General features: G+C 45.4%; 1 protein-coding gene across 1 annotated transcript in view; it reads left to right on the forward strand.

The window, feature by feature from the left end:
• SDK1 (sidekick cell adhesion molecule 1) overlaps nt 1–16006 on the forward strand; it is a 905178-nt gene that overhangs the window by 782633 nt on the left and 106539 nt on the right. The window contains exons 24-27 of the mRNA XM_020281544.2: nt 128–278; nt 862–1099; nt 12287–12402; nt 13889–14078. Coding sequence (XP_020137133.2) covers nt 128–278; nt 862–1099; nt 12287–12402; nt 13889–14078 — 695 coding nt within the window. The remainder of the gene's footprint in view (nt 1–127; nt 279–861; nt 1100–12286; nt 12403–13888; nt 14079–16006) is intronic.

Consider the following 16006-nt stretch of genomic DNA (forward strand, 5'->3'; position numbering starts at 1 on the left):
CAGCCTTTATGATACAGGTAGACACATGTCTGAGCCTTCTCCTGAGAACCAGTCATGGGATTTTTTGGTTTTGTTTTCTTTTTTCCTTGATTTGGTTTGGAATAACTCTCAATCTTCTCACCTTTAGATTTCGAATGAAGCAGGTGAACATTGTTGGTCCCAGCCCCTACAGTCAATCATCCCGGGTCATCCAGACCCTACAGGCCCCACCCGATGTGGCTCCGACCAGCATCACGGTCCGAACCGCTAGTGAGACCAGCCTGCGGCTCCGCTGGGTGGTGAGTGGGCTTCAGGGACAAGACTCTGGAGGTGGCTGGAGCAGGCACAAAATCCAGAGCTTAGCAGTCTCTTAGCTGTGCCTTTCTCCTCGTCAAAACTAATCTCATTGTTAAACCAGAAAGTATTACATTTTATTGTTAGTGCTGGATTTCAGACCAGCCTCGGATATGTGATTAATTAGTAGCATTACTCGCTCTTTTCTTGGAACTGAGGGGTATTCCTGGGGGGAGGAAGGCTGGTGGTGCTGACTGCTGGACCTGTAAGTCCTTAAGCTGGGTCAACATGGAACCAATACTCAGTATTTGTAAGGCAGCCAGCCTGATATTTAATCAGAACATTTCCCCACAAAATTAAGCCAAAATGTATTAAAAGAAATTATATCCAGCCAAAGTTACTGATAGGGTTTCATTTAATTAACAGAGGAAAAGTTTCAGGGAAAAACAGAGTAGAAGGTTCTAAGATTATTCCCTTAGTAAAGTATTTTATATGGAATTGGCCTCATAAGACAAACCTATCCTTTAAGACCTTTAAGGGTGACAGTTCTGAGACATCAGCTCATCATAGACTGTTATTCATTTCCAGCCCCTGCCTGATTCCCAGTACAATGGGAACCCCGAGTCTGTGGGCTACAGGATTAAGTACTGGCGCCCAGACCTCCCGTCTTCCGCATTGGCCCAAGTCGTTAGTGACCGGCTGGAGAGGGAATTCACCATTGAGGAGCTGGAGGAGTGGACGGAATACGAGCTGCAGATGCAGGCCTTCAACGCCGTCGGGGCCGGGCCATGGAGCGAGGTGGTGCGGGGCCGGACCAGGGAGTCAGGTGAGATGAAGGCAGTTCCAGTCCCAGAGACGTGGCCCTTTCCATGCCTCGTTAGAGACCGATGGGGTTTAGTGACCCCACGTCTCCAAATCCCATTCATGTCTATGTTGGTGCTCTCCTAACTGCTGGTAGGCCAGCCTCGACGGGAATCTCAGTGAAACTTCGCCAGGGCCCTGAGCCATTCATTGGAACTTGATGAGTTCTAGCAAGGGCAAGACTCGTGTTATTATTATTTTTTAGTTGGGGATAATTTTCCCTATCAATGATGAAAAGCCAGAATGTGTAAAGATCCTCTGGGGGATCTTTAAATACAGGGCATTGAGGTCACCTCCTCACAAAGGAATAGGGCAGCACGTTAAGTAGTCCAGCCTGTGGTAACAAACAGACCTCCAAAAGGTCTGTTTAATTGCCATCACACAGCAGAAGCTTATCTCTCGCCCATACTGCAGTCTCAGGAGGTGTTCCTGCTGGGTGAGTGGTTCTCATCCACGAGGCGATTCAAGGACCCAGGCTCTGCTATTCTGTAGGACTAAGCACCTTCTGCATACGGCTACTAGAGGGAAAAGAAAGGGCTTCTCCACACTGCAGAAATGTGGCTCATCTGCTCACCTCACCGGGCCCAACCAGGGGTTGCTGCTAATCCCAGGGAGAACAGGAAAAGTGTTCTTGGTCACCCTCGAGTGGACCTCTGCTCATTACGCCGATGATGAATGCCCCTAGTCTTCCAGGCTTTGTGGATTGACCTCAAACAGGCAACAGTGGTTTCAGGGACCTTTTCTTGCCTAATTTGAGTTTGCAGAAACACAAAGGGAAGAACACAACTAACACTCTTTAAAGACACCCTACAGCCGGTTCTGTCCTGAAAAGGATGAACTTTCTTTCCTCTCTAGAGCCGTCTTTGATGGATGTCACAGCATGTGCTTGATGTTCCCAAGCTGTTAATTCTAGGCTAACTTAGGCTGCTAGAAATAGTACTTAAAAATAAATTGCTGGCCTGTGTCCAGGCGGGAGACAGTGAACTAGGCCAGTGGTCAGCGGTAAAGAACAAAAACACTCCCTCCCCTCCGCCAGGCGGTCCTCTGGCACTTTGCTTATTGATGTCAAATGCCACTCATTCTCTCGTCCTCCTCAGCACCAACTCACATTAGATGAAAATCCTTCAGCACTGCGTTTTCGCTCTGCAGTAGACGTAGCTCGAGGACCTCCCCTCTCTGCATCTGTCCCTGGGTTCAGACACCATGTGAACAGTCTCCCTGTCCTGTTAAGTAGCAAAACGAATTAATTAAATTTTTAAATGTTGAAAACCGCCATAGGAGATAACAAAGTTAGAATCCAGAGTGACTTTGGTGGGAAATGTACAGAAGGATGAGTTGGGAAAGCCAAGTGCACGTCCGCACCTTGGAGACAAACCTGGTGCACCAACCCAAGCGAGGGCGAGCAGGCAGCTGTGGTTGGCTCAGGACCTGCTGGCAGGGCTGTAGGTGGCTTTGGAAGCAGCGTCCTCAGGACCAAGGAGTTTTGGGGGAGTAAAGCTGGACACCTGGGGAGCCCCGTGGCTGCCAGCGCCAGCCTGCCTGAGACAAGCCCCATTAGGAGCTCTGAAGAGGTGCTTGGGAGGCAACGCTGGAGTGTGAGGACGTGGACCAGCTTTGAGCAATAAGGAAAAGAAGATCCGTGGAGACCAGGGGCATGGCCCTGGCCCCTTAGCTCCTCCCAGTGCTGTTTTGTCTCATGCCAGGGATGCTGCCTGTGCTGTGGTCAGGTGTAGGGGTGCTAAACCCTGCCTCTTGGTCCTTGAGGTGGTCAGCAGGGTGGAGTGGTTCTGCACCTGGGGTGGGGCACAGCAGCACACAGCACAACATGTGCCAGCAGATGCCACCTGCTCTGTGCACCACAGCATGGAGAGCTTGGGGAGCTCTGGATAAAGGCTCAATCCCCTGTTCCCACCAGTGACAGACACCAGGTAATTCTGAGTCTCACATTGCCATTACCAGATGCACACATAGGTGCCTAGGATTTACCCTTGATTTGGTCAGCTTTCAGGCACAGATTACAGGCAAACGCTCCCAGGCAGGTTTGTGATTTTATTTCTTTTAATCTTCTGGGAGTGGGTGGTGAGGGTGGACGGGAGAACCCTTGAACAGTAGCAGGGAGAGACAGGATCGCTGTCTTGGGGGATTGCTCTTGGTGCATAGTGTGAACCCCGGCACCCGCCGTGAGAGCCCCTGGAGAGCAGCTGTGGTGACAACTGTCAAGCTCTGAGAGGACCAGTATTTAAAGAGGGATTTTCCAAAGCAGTCAGAGCTGATCAGACATCTTCTACAGCTCTCGCTCAGACTGTAGGTTTTATTATGTTAGAAAGAAGAGATTGAGACACACTGATACTTGGCTTGTGACTGTGATCACATGAATTTTAAAAAGCTATATTTTCTTCAATGTCTGAATCGTTTTTGACAAAAAGAGAACTTAAGAAATTCTAAGGGACAGTTCTAAATCCAATAATAGGCAGGCCAAGAAAATATTTTTCAAAAAATATTCTGCTATAACCAACTAGAAAATTATGGATGAAATATTATTTCTTGAAACTTTAAATTTATTGACATGCTCATAAGAAAAACAAGGAAACCCCCAGGTGTGAGAGGCATAAAAGGAACTGAAAACAGTTCAGCAGTAAGTGCTGTGCGGGGCCGCAGCTGCCCTGAGTGGGCCGGGATGGGGCTGAATGCGTCCTGGTGGTTTCAGGACTTGGGATTTGGTGCCCTTGTGGGAACAGGAGAGTCACCTGGAACCTATGTAAGGAGGGAGTCAGAACCCGAACCCCTGCATGGAGACATGACTCTTGAAGGCTGCATCTTCTTTGATAGGGGAGAAAATACCTGCTTTCAAAAGTTTGTCCATGTCTACTGACTCTGAATAGGGGAAAAAGATCAACTCCGAGTCCTGTGCCCGACTTGAGTTTGGGTTTTGAATTTATGCTGTATGAATGTCCCAGATACTCCCAGGATAGAAATTAATGTAAAATTTGGTTCCAGAAACCAAAAGTACAAGTAACAAAAGAAAAAAAGTATAGATAAATTGGACCTCATCAGAATGAAAACCTTTATGCTTCAAAGAATATCATAAAGAAAATGAAAAGCAACTCCCAAAATGGAAGAAAATATTTGCAAATTATATATCTCACAAGGGACTTGTATCTAGAATATATAAAGACCTCTTACAACTTCCCAATGAAAAGACAAATGATCCAATTAAAAGCTGGGCAAAGGATCTGAATACACATTTCTCCAAAAGAGATATATGAATGGCCATAAGCACAGGAAAAGCTGCTCAGCATCATTAGCCATGAGGGAAATGCAAATCAAAACCATAATGAGATATCACTTCACACCCTCAAGATGGCTAAAATAAAAAAGGATGAACAATAACAAGTATTAGTAAGATGGAGAAATTGGAACCCTTGTACATTGTGGGTGGGAATGTAAAATGATGCAGCAACTTCGGAAAAGAGTTGGCATTCCTCAAAAGGTTAAACATAGAGTTATACGACGTGAAAATTCCACTCCTAGGTATATATACAAGAGAACTGAAAACATGTCTACACAAAGACTTGTATACATAAATGTTCATAGCAGCACTATTCATAATAGCCAAAAAGTGGAAACGACCTAAGTGTCTGCCAGTTGACAAATGGATAAATAAAATGTGGTATTTCCACACAATGGATAATTCAGCAATAAAAAGGAATGGATTCAAGATACATGCTACAATGTGAGTGAGCCTTGAAAACATTGTGCTAAGTGAAAGAAGCCAGACACAAAAGATCTCATATTATATGATGCCATTTATCTGAAATGTCTAGAATAGGCAAATCTATAGAGGCAGAAAGTAGATTAGTGTTGCCTAGACCTAGAGAGAGGGTTTGAGAGGAATGAGGAGTGATTTATATGGATGCAGGGCTTCTTTCAGGGGTGATGAAATGTTCTCAAGTTCATTGTGATGATCGTTGCATAACTCTGTGAATACACTAAAAAATATTGAATTGTGTACTTTAAATAAGTGAATTACATGATATAGGAATTATATTACAATAAAGGTATTTTTTAAAAGGAAAGCTTTGCCTTCCCTAGATTAATTTTGTACAGATAAAATGTTATTGAAATAAGTAAGGTTCATAGATTGTACACTTTCCCTAGGGTTGGAAGGTCCTGAAGATCATCCTACTGCTCATAATATCCTATTATCCACAGGAGAAATAGTGATCAACTCCTCCTGAAATAGTTATATATTATATTCAATAAGGGATTTTACTTTTCTCCAAAAACAAAACAAGAAGAAAATACAAAAACAAAACAAAACAAACAAAAACAAAAATGAAAACAAAACCCCAACATGGTTCCAGGCCAAACCCTTTGGGCAGACAACAGAAGCAACATGACTCCTTTTCTGGATAGATATTGCCATAGACACATTGTCTCAAATAAAAATAAAGCCCTTTTAAAGATGAATCATAATTATCAAACACAGAATGAAATAATTTACCATAATTAAAAATGAACAGCCTAAAAAAAGAAAATAAAGATAGGTGTCCTTGATTACTTTAAAATACACAGTAGTCTCAAAGAAAATATGTGATAAGTACATTTAAAATCTTAAATTACTAAAAGAAAGCATTAAAACTTTAATATTAAGATACCATTTTTCAAGGTCAGGAGTTCAAAACCAGCCTGAGCAAGAGTGAGACCCCGTCTCTACTATAAATAGAAAGAAATTAATTGGCCAACTGATATATATATAAAAAATTAGCCGGGCATGGTGGTGCATGCCTGTAGTCCCAGCTACTCAGGAGGCTGAGGCAGGAGGATCGCTTGAGCCCAGGAGTTTGAGGTTGCTGTGAGCTAGGCTGACGCCACGGCACTCACTCTAGCCTGGGCAACAAAGCGAGACTCTGTCTCAAAAAAAAAAATTAAAAAAAAAAAAAGATACCATTTTGTAAAGAAGTCTTGTTGTTTGTTTTTAGAGAAAAAACCAAATAGGACACAGTTATTTAAAAAAAAAAAACTCTGCAGTTCAGGTAAAAAGCAATTTAGACACTGTCAAAGAGAGAATTACCAAACTAGAAGCTAGATTTGGGTAAATAAATCAAAATTCAGCACAAAGACATAAAGTTTGAAAATATGACAGAGATTAAAAGAAAAAGAACAGAATGAGAGGATCTCACATGTATCCAGTAAGATTCAAAAGGGAAAGCGGAAGGACATGTGAGTGAGAAAATACGCAGAGATGATGGCTGAAAAATTCCAAAATTGATGAAAGACATTATTTATCAGACTGAATAAATGAATGCAGACTAAAACATGAATCCTGAGCAAAATAAATAAAAATAAATCTACACTAAAATGAATTTGGCACAAATGCAAACACCAAAACCAAAGAGAAAATCTTAAAAACAGAGTGAAAGATAACCCAAGAAGACAAGATGATTTCACTGATGTGACCACTCAAGAACAATAGGGAAGAGAAAGCAATGGGTTGATGATCTTGAAGGAGCTAAAAGAAAAGAACCCTCAACCTTGAATTTTACACCCAGCTAAACTACTTTTCAGGGATTTAATTCAGAAAACAACAAAAGAAATGTTATATAAAAAAATGAAGAAATTATAATAAAAATGGAAATATTGTTTTAATAATTTTTCAAAGGATATGCTTTGAAAACCAAGTAAACTAATGGCAAATTACTGAGTTGAGACTATATTTTTTTTCACACCTTTCCAGCTGTTGAAAACCTGTTTTTACAGTAGTCAAGAGGATGCAGAGGATAATCCTTTATGTGTAAACTCACTCACTCCAGGTTTTTTTCTTCTAACTTTGTTCTCTTCAGACAATCCGGTATCAACTCTTACACAATAACTCTGAGGAGTCTTTCTCCAGCAATGCTGTTTAATTTTTTAGTGACTGCTATGTTTTAATTAATATTGAAATATGGATTTTGTATCAAAAAAAGCATAACGAATCATTTTTGTCTTAGTCAATTGAATCAGCTATAGCTCCAGGGGGCTCACAGACGGCCTATGCAGAATTAACTGCATCGATTCAGTATTGCTGTATTCATAGTTCACTTGTTGAGAAGGTTTTTGATCAAGAGTTATAATTGTTCTTGCAACTGAAGCTTTGCTTCGTCAGTCACCACGTTCTTTCTTTCTTTGAAGATTATGGCTTACAGAAAATTATTTTTAAATTTTTGATTGGATTTTTGTTCAATTAGAAATGTGGGTGCCACACATATCTCTCTGGGAAGAAGAGTTGAGTTTTGGTTCAAGTATTTTCATTACCAATTGAACAATTGGGTTATTGATGTTCATTTCAAGATTGGATGATTCAGATTGTAGACATTGTTAATGCTGGAATAATGAGCCCTTAGGGATGGTTCTTGGGCTGATCTTTTTTCTGGTGGGTGAGGGTTCTCAGCATCAGTCCTCCCCCACCTAGGGGTCCACAGATGCCCCTCCAATGCTGCTGGTCCTATAGTACTTTGTCTTTCCCCTTGTACTTGGCTCTTCTTAATGGAGCTTCCAGAACCTCCTTCTGTGGGAAGCTCCCTTCCTCTAACCTCAAGGCCCTTCCAGTCACAGCAGCTTTGACTTCGTGCCCTCCCTGGATCTGCTGACACTTCCCTGCCCAGCAGAGGAGCTGAGCCGAGCCGGCCAGGCACTGCTCAGCCTTTTGAAGTGGGGGCGGAGGCAGGGAGGGGAGGTGGGGCTGTTGTTGACATAAGTAAGGATCATAAGTTGTACACTTTGCGCATAGTTGGAGGGTCCTGAAAATTGTCCTCATTGCCCATGATATCTTCTCACAGGGCTGAAGGGTAAAGCAGAACCCTTGGGGTAGGGGAAGAGCTAGAGAGAGAACTAAGGAGGGGAATGGAGCTGCTGACCATGTCTGGATAAAAGTGTCACCTCATTGAAAACAGCAGTTCCTTGAGACTTAGCAATGGCACCATGTGCAGGAAACTGGACCCAGCACTGGGACGTGGAAAAGGACATTTCGAGCCACATCTCAATGAAATTGACGACCTTGAAGTGCAGTCTAGCAGGTCCTGTGACATCTTATGATATATTATGAGCATAACCGAGGCCTTAAAACCGAAAGAGACCACATGAAGAGGAGCAGGAACCCCTGTGGAGGAGGGAGAGACGTGAAGGAGAGAGAGAGCTTTCTGAGTGGTTTTGTTTTTAATGAAGGGCATTTCTGAGAACGTCTCAAAGTTTAAGATGCCAGGTTGGAAAAGGAGTTGAATCTGCCTCAATAGAGATGATGGGTAAGATTTTTCCTCTTCAAATCCTAAAAACTTTGCAAATAAATGACAGATTTTGTCCTGGTATGATAGCATTTGAATTAGCCGAAACTGGCATGCTGAACTCTGTCTGCCTTTTTCTTCTTCAGCAGCCTCGCCTGGCTCCCTCCTTGCGAGAAATCTGACTGTGCCTGAGTTGCTGCAATCGCCGGGTTGCTGCTGCTCTTTGGGGACATGGATGCCCCTCCAGCAAATGGATGCACATATTACCACCTCTCAGAAAATCAGCTGTCATTTGTAGGTCTATAGTGAGAATTGGGCACTTACAGTTTCAAAGATTGACCCACAGGAAGCAGTTAAGGATTAGTGGACCCATTGTGTTGCTATGACAATGGCCTCTCGTTTTACAGCCAGGGACAGTTTTTGGAACACAGCACTAATATCTTGGGCATATAGTCTGTTTGGTGTTCTCATCTTGTTCTGAATAAACTCACATAAATTGTAGGTTTATATTTTCTTTTAATGATAGTGACACCTTTAATTCATAGCTGATTCAATGTTTCAGTTTATTACTCTCTTTTGTAAAATAAATATATGTATATGCCATTTCATGGTAAAAGCCCCAGTGGTGGTTAAGACACCCCATGGGTGCCACTTGCAGGCACAGGGAGCAGGAACAAGGAGTGTGGGCACCACAGCTGGAAGGCACGAGGACAGAGGGCCCCCTGACGAGCATCTCTCCTCAGAAAACCAGGCAACCTCAAAATTACAAGTGTTTCTTTTCTATGACACTTAATCTGCTCAAATAAATTAATAGAGTTTCATTGAAGGACTGAACAACTGAATGAATGACTCTCACCTGACATATTTGGTAGGGAAATTTATCTGCTACACTGAGCTGACTAGCAGTATCTCTGTCCAGAAATGTAAGGAGAGTCACTATGGTTTTTATAGTAACAGGCATGAGCAGGTGACTTTTCTATATTGTGGGCACATCAGTGACGCCTGTGCAGGGAAGATGCACAACGTAGAAACGAAAGAAGAGGAGAGATGCTGCTCCTAGAGCCATCAGGGCCAGGGACAGTGCCCTTCAAAGACTACATGCTCCCCCCCCCCCTCCGGGGAACACCTGGCAGGGTGTGGAAGGGGCAGAGGGGGTGCGGGCCACCACCCCCAGGCTCAGTGTCTCCTCAGCCCTGCTAGGCTGTGACATAAAGTGTCATCCTTTCCTCTCCCTCATCCTTTGTTTGTAGAAACTCCCAGCCATAGTGGCCGCCTGCTTATGCCACCAAGTCATGTAGCAGCAGCCCTTCGAATACTCATATGGATCCTGGCATTTTGCCTTAAAAAACATATTTGCATCATAACTGAGTACCCAAACCGGGTGGCTAAACAACAGAAAAGTATTCTCTCCCAGTCCTGGAGGCCAGAATCTGAGACCTAGGTGCTGGGGGAGGGTCTGCCCTATCCTCTCTCCAGCTTCTGGGCCCCCCGGGCTTGTGGCAGCATCTCTGTAATCTTCCCACAGCATTCCCCCACTGTGCGTGTCTTCCTCTTCCCTGACACTTTCACTGCATGTGTGTCTGTGTCCAAATCCCTCCTTTTTATAAGGACACTAGTCATATTGGATTGGGTGCCCCTGCTTCAGTGTGACGCACCTTGACTAGTTGTATGTACAACAACCCTGTCTCCAAATAGGGTCATGTTCTGAGGCACCTGGGTTAGGACTCCACACTATGAATTCAGGGAGTGCACAGTTCAACCCATAACCAGAGAGACCAAAGCACTTGGCTATAGAAAATCTAGGGATCAGATGTTGGGGACAGCATTATTGTGCAAACCCATTTTACTTTACGTATCTTCAAATTAACTGACTAGCAGAGCTATCTTCATGGCCCCTTTGTAACAGGGAGGAAGTCCTCGTGTCTGCAGGAATGGATGAGTGAATGGGTCTACAGAAAGACAGTAGAGGAAGCCCCTGAGCTCCAGCTGCAGAGGTGCATTCGTGCATCCCAGTGTCCTCGGAGCTCGGTAGGATTGCCAAGGAGAAAGGGAACCGACACCTCCATTCACCTTCTGTGTGACAGGCTCTGTACCAGGCACTTCCCACTTCATGGGGTAGGGGTGGTTGTAGCATCAACATTTCACTTTCTACAGCAAATAGCTAGAGCAAATCACCTGCTAATAGCTACAGCAAATCACCTGCTAATTGCAAAGTGCTGGGCAGGAGAGAAGACAGACGCCAAAGCATGAAGGTGGGCTGGGCTTTGCCATTTCACAGATGGGACAACTGAGGTACAGAGGTCGGGGCAGCACCCCCAGGCCCCATTCTGAGTCAGGTCCTGCTCCATCGCCCCCTGAATATCTCACTCCCCTGTGTGAGCCTTAAGACCTCCTGAGTTCAAAAGATGATTTTGCCACCTAGAAGTGACTTGTGAGAGCCTCTGTTCCTTCATCTGCAGAATCAACCACCCTGTGGGGTGCTCAGGAGGGTTAAATGAGGCAAGGTGCTGAAAGGTGGGGAACTTCAGGTGTTTCTCTTCCTGTTTTGACCACAGATGCCTGGTGTGTAGTGGATCTTCAGGCCCCGCTGAGAACCTCTTGTCTCTGGTTACAAAGGCGCATCCTCTGACTTGGCTTGGGATGTGCCCAGCTCCATCTTTTCCTGCATGGATAGTGTTTGAAGTTTGAATGGGCCCACAAGAAAATTAGCAAAGCAAATTGATATTATCTAAAACAGTGGTCCCCAACCTTTTTGGCACCTGGGACTGGTTTCATGGAAGACAGTGTTTCCGCAGACTTGGGTGGGGACGGGGATGGTTTCGGGATGATTCGAGTGCATTATACCTATTGTGCACTTTATTTCTATTATTATTACATTGTAATATACAATGAAATAATTGTACAACTCACCATAATGCAGAATCTAATGCCACCACCGATCCGACAGGTGGAGCTCAGGCCATGATGCAAGCGATGGGGAGCGGCTGTAAATACAGATAAAGAAGCTTCAGGTGTTTGCCTGCCACCCACCTCCTGCTGTGCATCCTGGTTTCTAAAAGGCCACCAACTGGTTCATGGTCCCGGGGACTGAGGCCCACAAATCTAGAATATAAAGTCCTTTTTTAAAAATTTTAGCTGTTGTTTTTGTACACATTGTATCTGAATCACTGCAAACATATCAAGACAAATTATTTCATTGGCAATGTAAACAGAAGGGAGATTGCATGAAAGTAAGAAAATGACCTGATGTGCACATGGGTCAAGGATTGTGTGGCTGCCCCTGTACACCCGTCTCATTGTCAAAACACCTTCATTTAAATGGAATAGAACTCAATTTCCTCGAGCTCCAGTTTTCTCATTGGTAGAAGAGGGTAATGATATCTACAGCATTGGATCATTGTGGGGATTAAGTACAATTATGCATCTGAAGGCAGCTGGCACAAGATAAGCGCTTAGTAAACCCTTTTTCTTCTCCTTGTTATGTGTAAATCCTAACATCACCTCCTCCCACCAGCCCCGCCTGTGCCCTCCCAGAACGCTGGGTTCAGCAATGGCAGTGAACTGAGGCTGTCTGAAAGTGAGGATTTCCTATTTGAGATAAAAGTCTGCAGTTTCCACAAGTTAATACAGAAAGAAAGACCAAGCATATTTTCTTGCTAGGTGGACTCAGGTAAAATTGAGCTCCTAAATACCCAGGATTTATGGAATTTGTTGCTAATATTAAAGAGATTTACATATCTGTTATACTCCTGCAGGTTTAATCTGATTACTACAAAATGCTCAGAATACATTGCTATTTCAAGGACAGCTTGATTATTTGGTTCAAAATCGGACCTTTATTTGTAGAAGCCTTTATACGTTTGATGCCAATCTATTTAACTCATTCTTTGCAGTTCCTTCAGCCGCCCCTGAAAATGTGTCAGCCGAGGCTGTCAGCTCGACCCAGATCTTGCTGACATGGGCTTCCGTGCCGGAGCAGGATCAGAATGGCCTCATCTTGGGCTACAAGGTATGTGTTAAGGTGACCCCCCTTTGCTTATGGAGCCAGCTGGGGAGATGCTAACACGTCGTGCCTCCAAACCAATGCGTGTTTACTCTCTTACACATCTACAGCACTGTCCTGTTTTACATCAGTGGTTTTTTTTTTACATCAGTTGCCTTATCCAAGCCTCGTTATAGTTTGAGAATTGGGCCTGGCATGACACTTAACAAATACCAAAACAGGACACTGACAGTAGCATGAACTAGGGGTTGAACTCAGACTCTCAGCTCACACCCAGCTCTGCCCCTGGCCGCTGCCATGCTGAGCCGGTTACTTAAACTCTGTGCCTTGTCTGCTCACTTATGAAGTGGAAAGGATGATAGTAGCCCCTTGATAGGACTGGAGTGGGAATTAAGTGGGTTATTTTACAAAGCATCCTTGCTCACATTCAGCACTAAATGTACTTAGACAGGTACGTGTTGGTACATGAGTCATTGTCACCGGTTGGTCCTAGCAGTGGCATCAGCTGTAAGAACAGAGCCGTCGCAGCTTCTCCAGGGAGCCTCCTCTGGGTTCCATGCATCTACCTTGACCCTTTAAAACCTCCTTCTATTCCTTGTTCCGTCACTTGGGGTGACAAGCCCATGTCCCCGTCTGCTCTCAGCTCAGCTCTGCCAAGCAGCAGAACGAGCTTTCCTGGATGTGGCCAGCAAGGCCACTCTTGGCGCCTCTTTGCCTTCTCAGAATTCCCCCTACCTGGCTCTTGTTCCCTCACCTGTTCTCATGCTTCCTCTCTCCCAAGCCTTCTAGGTGCTCCCTGCTGGCTCTGTGATACATGACAATCCTGTTGAGTGGGTTCAGTGACCAAAACTCCACGCTCCTGGGTCCTGGAGGAAAATGCTCCTCCCCAGCCCCTCCCTGCAACTCTGCCTTTCACAGCCTCTGGGTCCCTGATCTCAGAAGGCGGCTCAGAGAGGTGGGCTGTGAGCAAGGACTTGGGGGCTGTGGCCGAAAGCACCGCAGGATGGCTGTGCCTGTGGCATGGGCATAGCCCAGGGAGGCCGCCGCTTCCGGTCCACGTGGAGAACAGCAGATCTTCTGGGGCAGAAACCCAGTTTCCATGGAGCCTGCAAACCGAGTGGACTGCTGGCTCCTGCTTAGGAAGCAGAATGTCTCTGTGCTCATAACTGAGTCTTTGTTTTAGTGGCTGTGCTTGGCGTGGCTGCAGTTGGGCAACTCAGATCTCGCAAATTACAACCAGGCAGCCAACTCGCGCAGCCGTGGGCAGGGTGATGAGCTCCCCTTGCACTCTGGAGTGCAATCACTTCATCACCCTCTTCCTCCCCACATGCCAACGTGTTGCGATTAGATCCGTAAGCTTTTGGCACAGCTGTCCTCGGGGAGAAAACACGGTTGGTCCTTGATTTGTGGTTGGGAGCTTGCCCCGTGCCCAGGAGGTCTCTTCCTAACATGCTGCGTCTTCGTAACCGTCCTCGCTGTGTCGATGCTCCAGATCCTGTTCCGGGCCAAAGATCTGGATTCTGAGCCCAGAAGCCACATCGTGCGAGGGAACCACACGCAGTCCGCGCTGCTGGCAGGCCTGCGCAAGTTCGTGCTGTACGAGCTCCAGGTGCTGGCGTTCACCCGCATCGGGAACGGGGTCCCCAGCTCGCCCCTCATCCTCGAGCGCACCAAAGACGATGGTACGTTTATGGCTTGCACCTTCCTGCGCCTCGCTGGCTCCCAGGGTTGCCTTTCCAGTCCAAACAATTTGAATTGTTGTTTTTTAACTTAATTTTCAAATGACTTTTTTTGTTTTTAAGTTGAAAGAAAACAAAATTGTTTTTCAGTCACCGAGTGTTTATATGGCCAATTTCAGCCTGGAGTGAATTTTTACAGCCTAATTATGAACCTGTGCAGAATTTCCATCGTATCTCTGCCACAGACGGTGCTGGAGAGAGGCCGTGAAGGCGGGGCGGCTGCTCCGCTTGGCCGTGGCTACACACAGCTATGGCGGTGTCCACTTATCCAGGGATATGTCCCCAGAGGATGCCTGAAACCACAGATGTTATGGGACCCTAGAACTCCGTTTTTTCCCACCTGATAACTGAGATGGCTACCAAGTGGCTAACGGCCGGGCAGTGTAGACAGCGTGGATGCGCTGGACAAAGGGAAGAGTCACGTCCTGGGCGGGTTGGAGAGGGACGGCGCGAGATCCCATCACGCTACGCAGAGCACAGGCCATCGAGAACTGATGAATTGTTTATTTCTGAATTTTCCATTTAATATTTTTGAATCGATACTGGAAAGTGAGACCGAGGATAAGGGGGCTGTTGTAGTTAAAAAGTCCGGTGTGGACTGGTGTGCCTCAGTTCTCTCGGTTCTGCCTGTTCTCGCCACATGCATTATGAGCCATGATTAGAAGTTCCCTTCCCGTGTGGGCAGCTGTGTGTCTGACGGGCTCCAGGGTCCCCAGGCCCCTGCATTTCCAGACCTGCATGACAAGTATGTCTCGCTGGCTTTGTTTTATGCAAGTCTAAGTCACCAGTAAGTATGTTTTCCCACCTTGCAGATGTCAAACACCACGCAAATGTTAGCGCCTTTATATTTTCATTATTGAACAGACTGTAATGAATATGTCGGGGGAAAGACACCAGTCTCCCCCCAAAAAACCTGCCGTGGGGATCAGAGCGTTTGACGGCAGTGAAGCAACTGCAGATTTTCTTCAGCATCTTTACTGAGTGACTGAATTAGCCCCAAACACACGCCAACCACTGAGTGGAAGCTTCTCTCCATTTCACTGGCGAGCAGCACTGCCAGCCTCGCCTCGATGCGAGAGTGAGCCCCTCCCCAGTGCAGGCTCTCAGGGCGCCGGGGATCTGTGAGGGGAAGTAGAGCATGGACGTGGTTTCTTTGCGAGACTATACACAGCATAGTGTCCTGGTTTACTCAGACAAAACAGAAGAAGGGACATTTTAGAAACTTCCTAACACTAGGCCCGTTTGGCATTGTTTCTTCCTGAAGCACGAGGGCGAGTATGGATCAGTCTTCATACAGACGAGTCCTTCCTCCTCCTCATTGCAATGTGATCCCCTGATTAGTCCAGGAGGGGTGGGGGGAAGGGCGGCATCAGAGTTTGCACGTCTGTGAATTAGTCCTGGCTGCAAGCCAGCGGCCTCCTTCAGCATTTATTTTACCCCAAAAATAAGTGTCATAGCACATGTTCAAAATTTAAAATACTGTTCTCAGCTTAATAGCCGGAGGCAGAATTCACCAGCCCTGGAATGACTAACGCACATCATTGTATTCTGGTATTGATTGGTCCGTGCCCGTTCCTCTTACCTGGGAATCAATTGGTTATTAAGTCCCAACAGGAAGCTCACACTGGCCACACACTTACTTGCCTATCTATGTAAGTAAATGTATTTTATGAGGGCTACGACCCTATTATTCAATGGTTCTACAACACATAACTGCTTTTTGAATTATTGGTGCACTGAACCACACAGAAGAATTATTATATACATTTGTGCACATCAACTCTTAATTTTCTAGGACAATACAGTAGAGAGGGAACATGCATATGAGAAAAATCACTGATTGTAAACATCTTATTTCATCAGTAATTATA

This window comes from Microcebus murinus, chromosome 19, assembly GCF_040939455.1.
Source record: "Microcebus murinus isolate Inina chromosome 19, M.murinus_Inina_mat1.0, whole genome shotgun sequence".
In the NCBI taxonomy this organism is placed as follows: Eukaryota; Metazoa; Chordata; class Mammalia; order Primates; family Cheirogaleidae; genus Microcebus; species Microcebus murinus.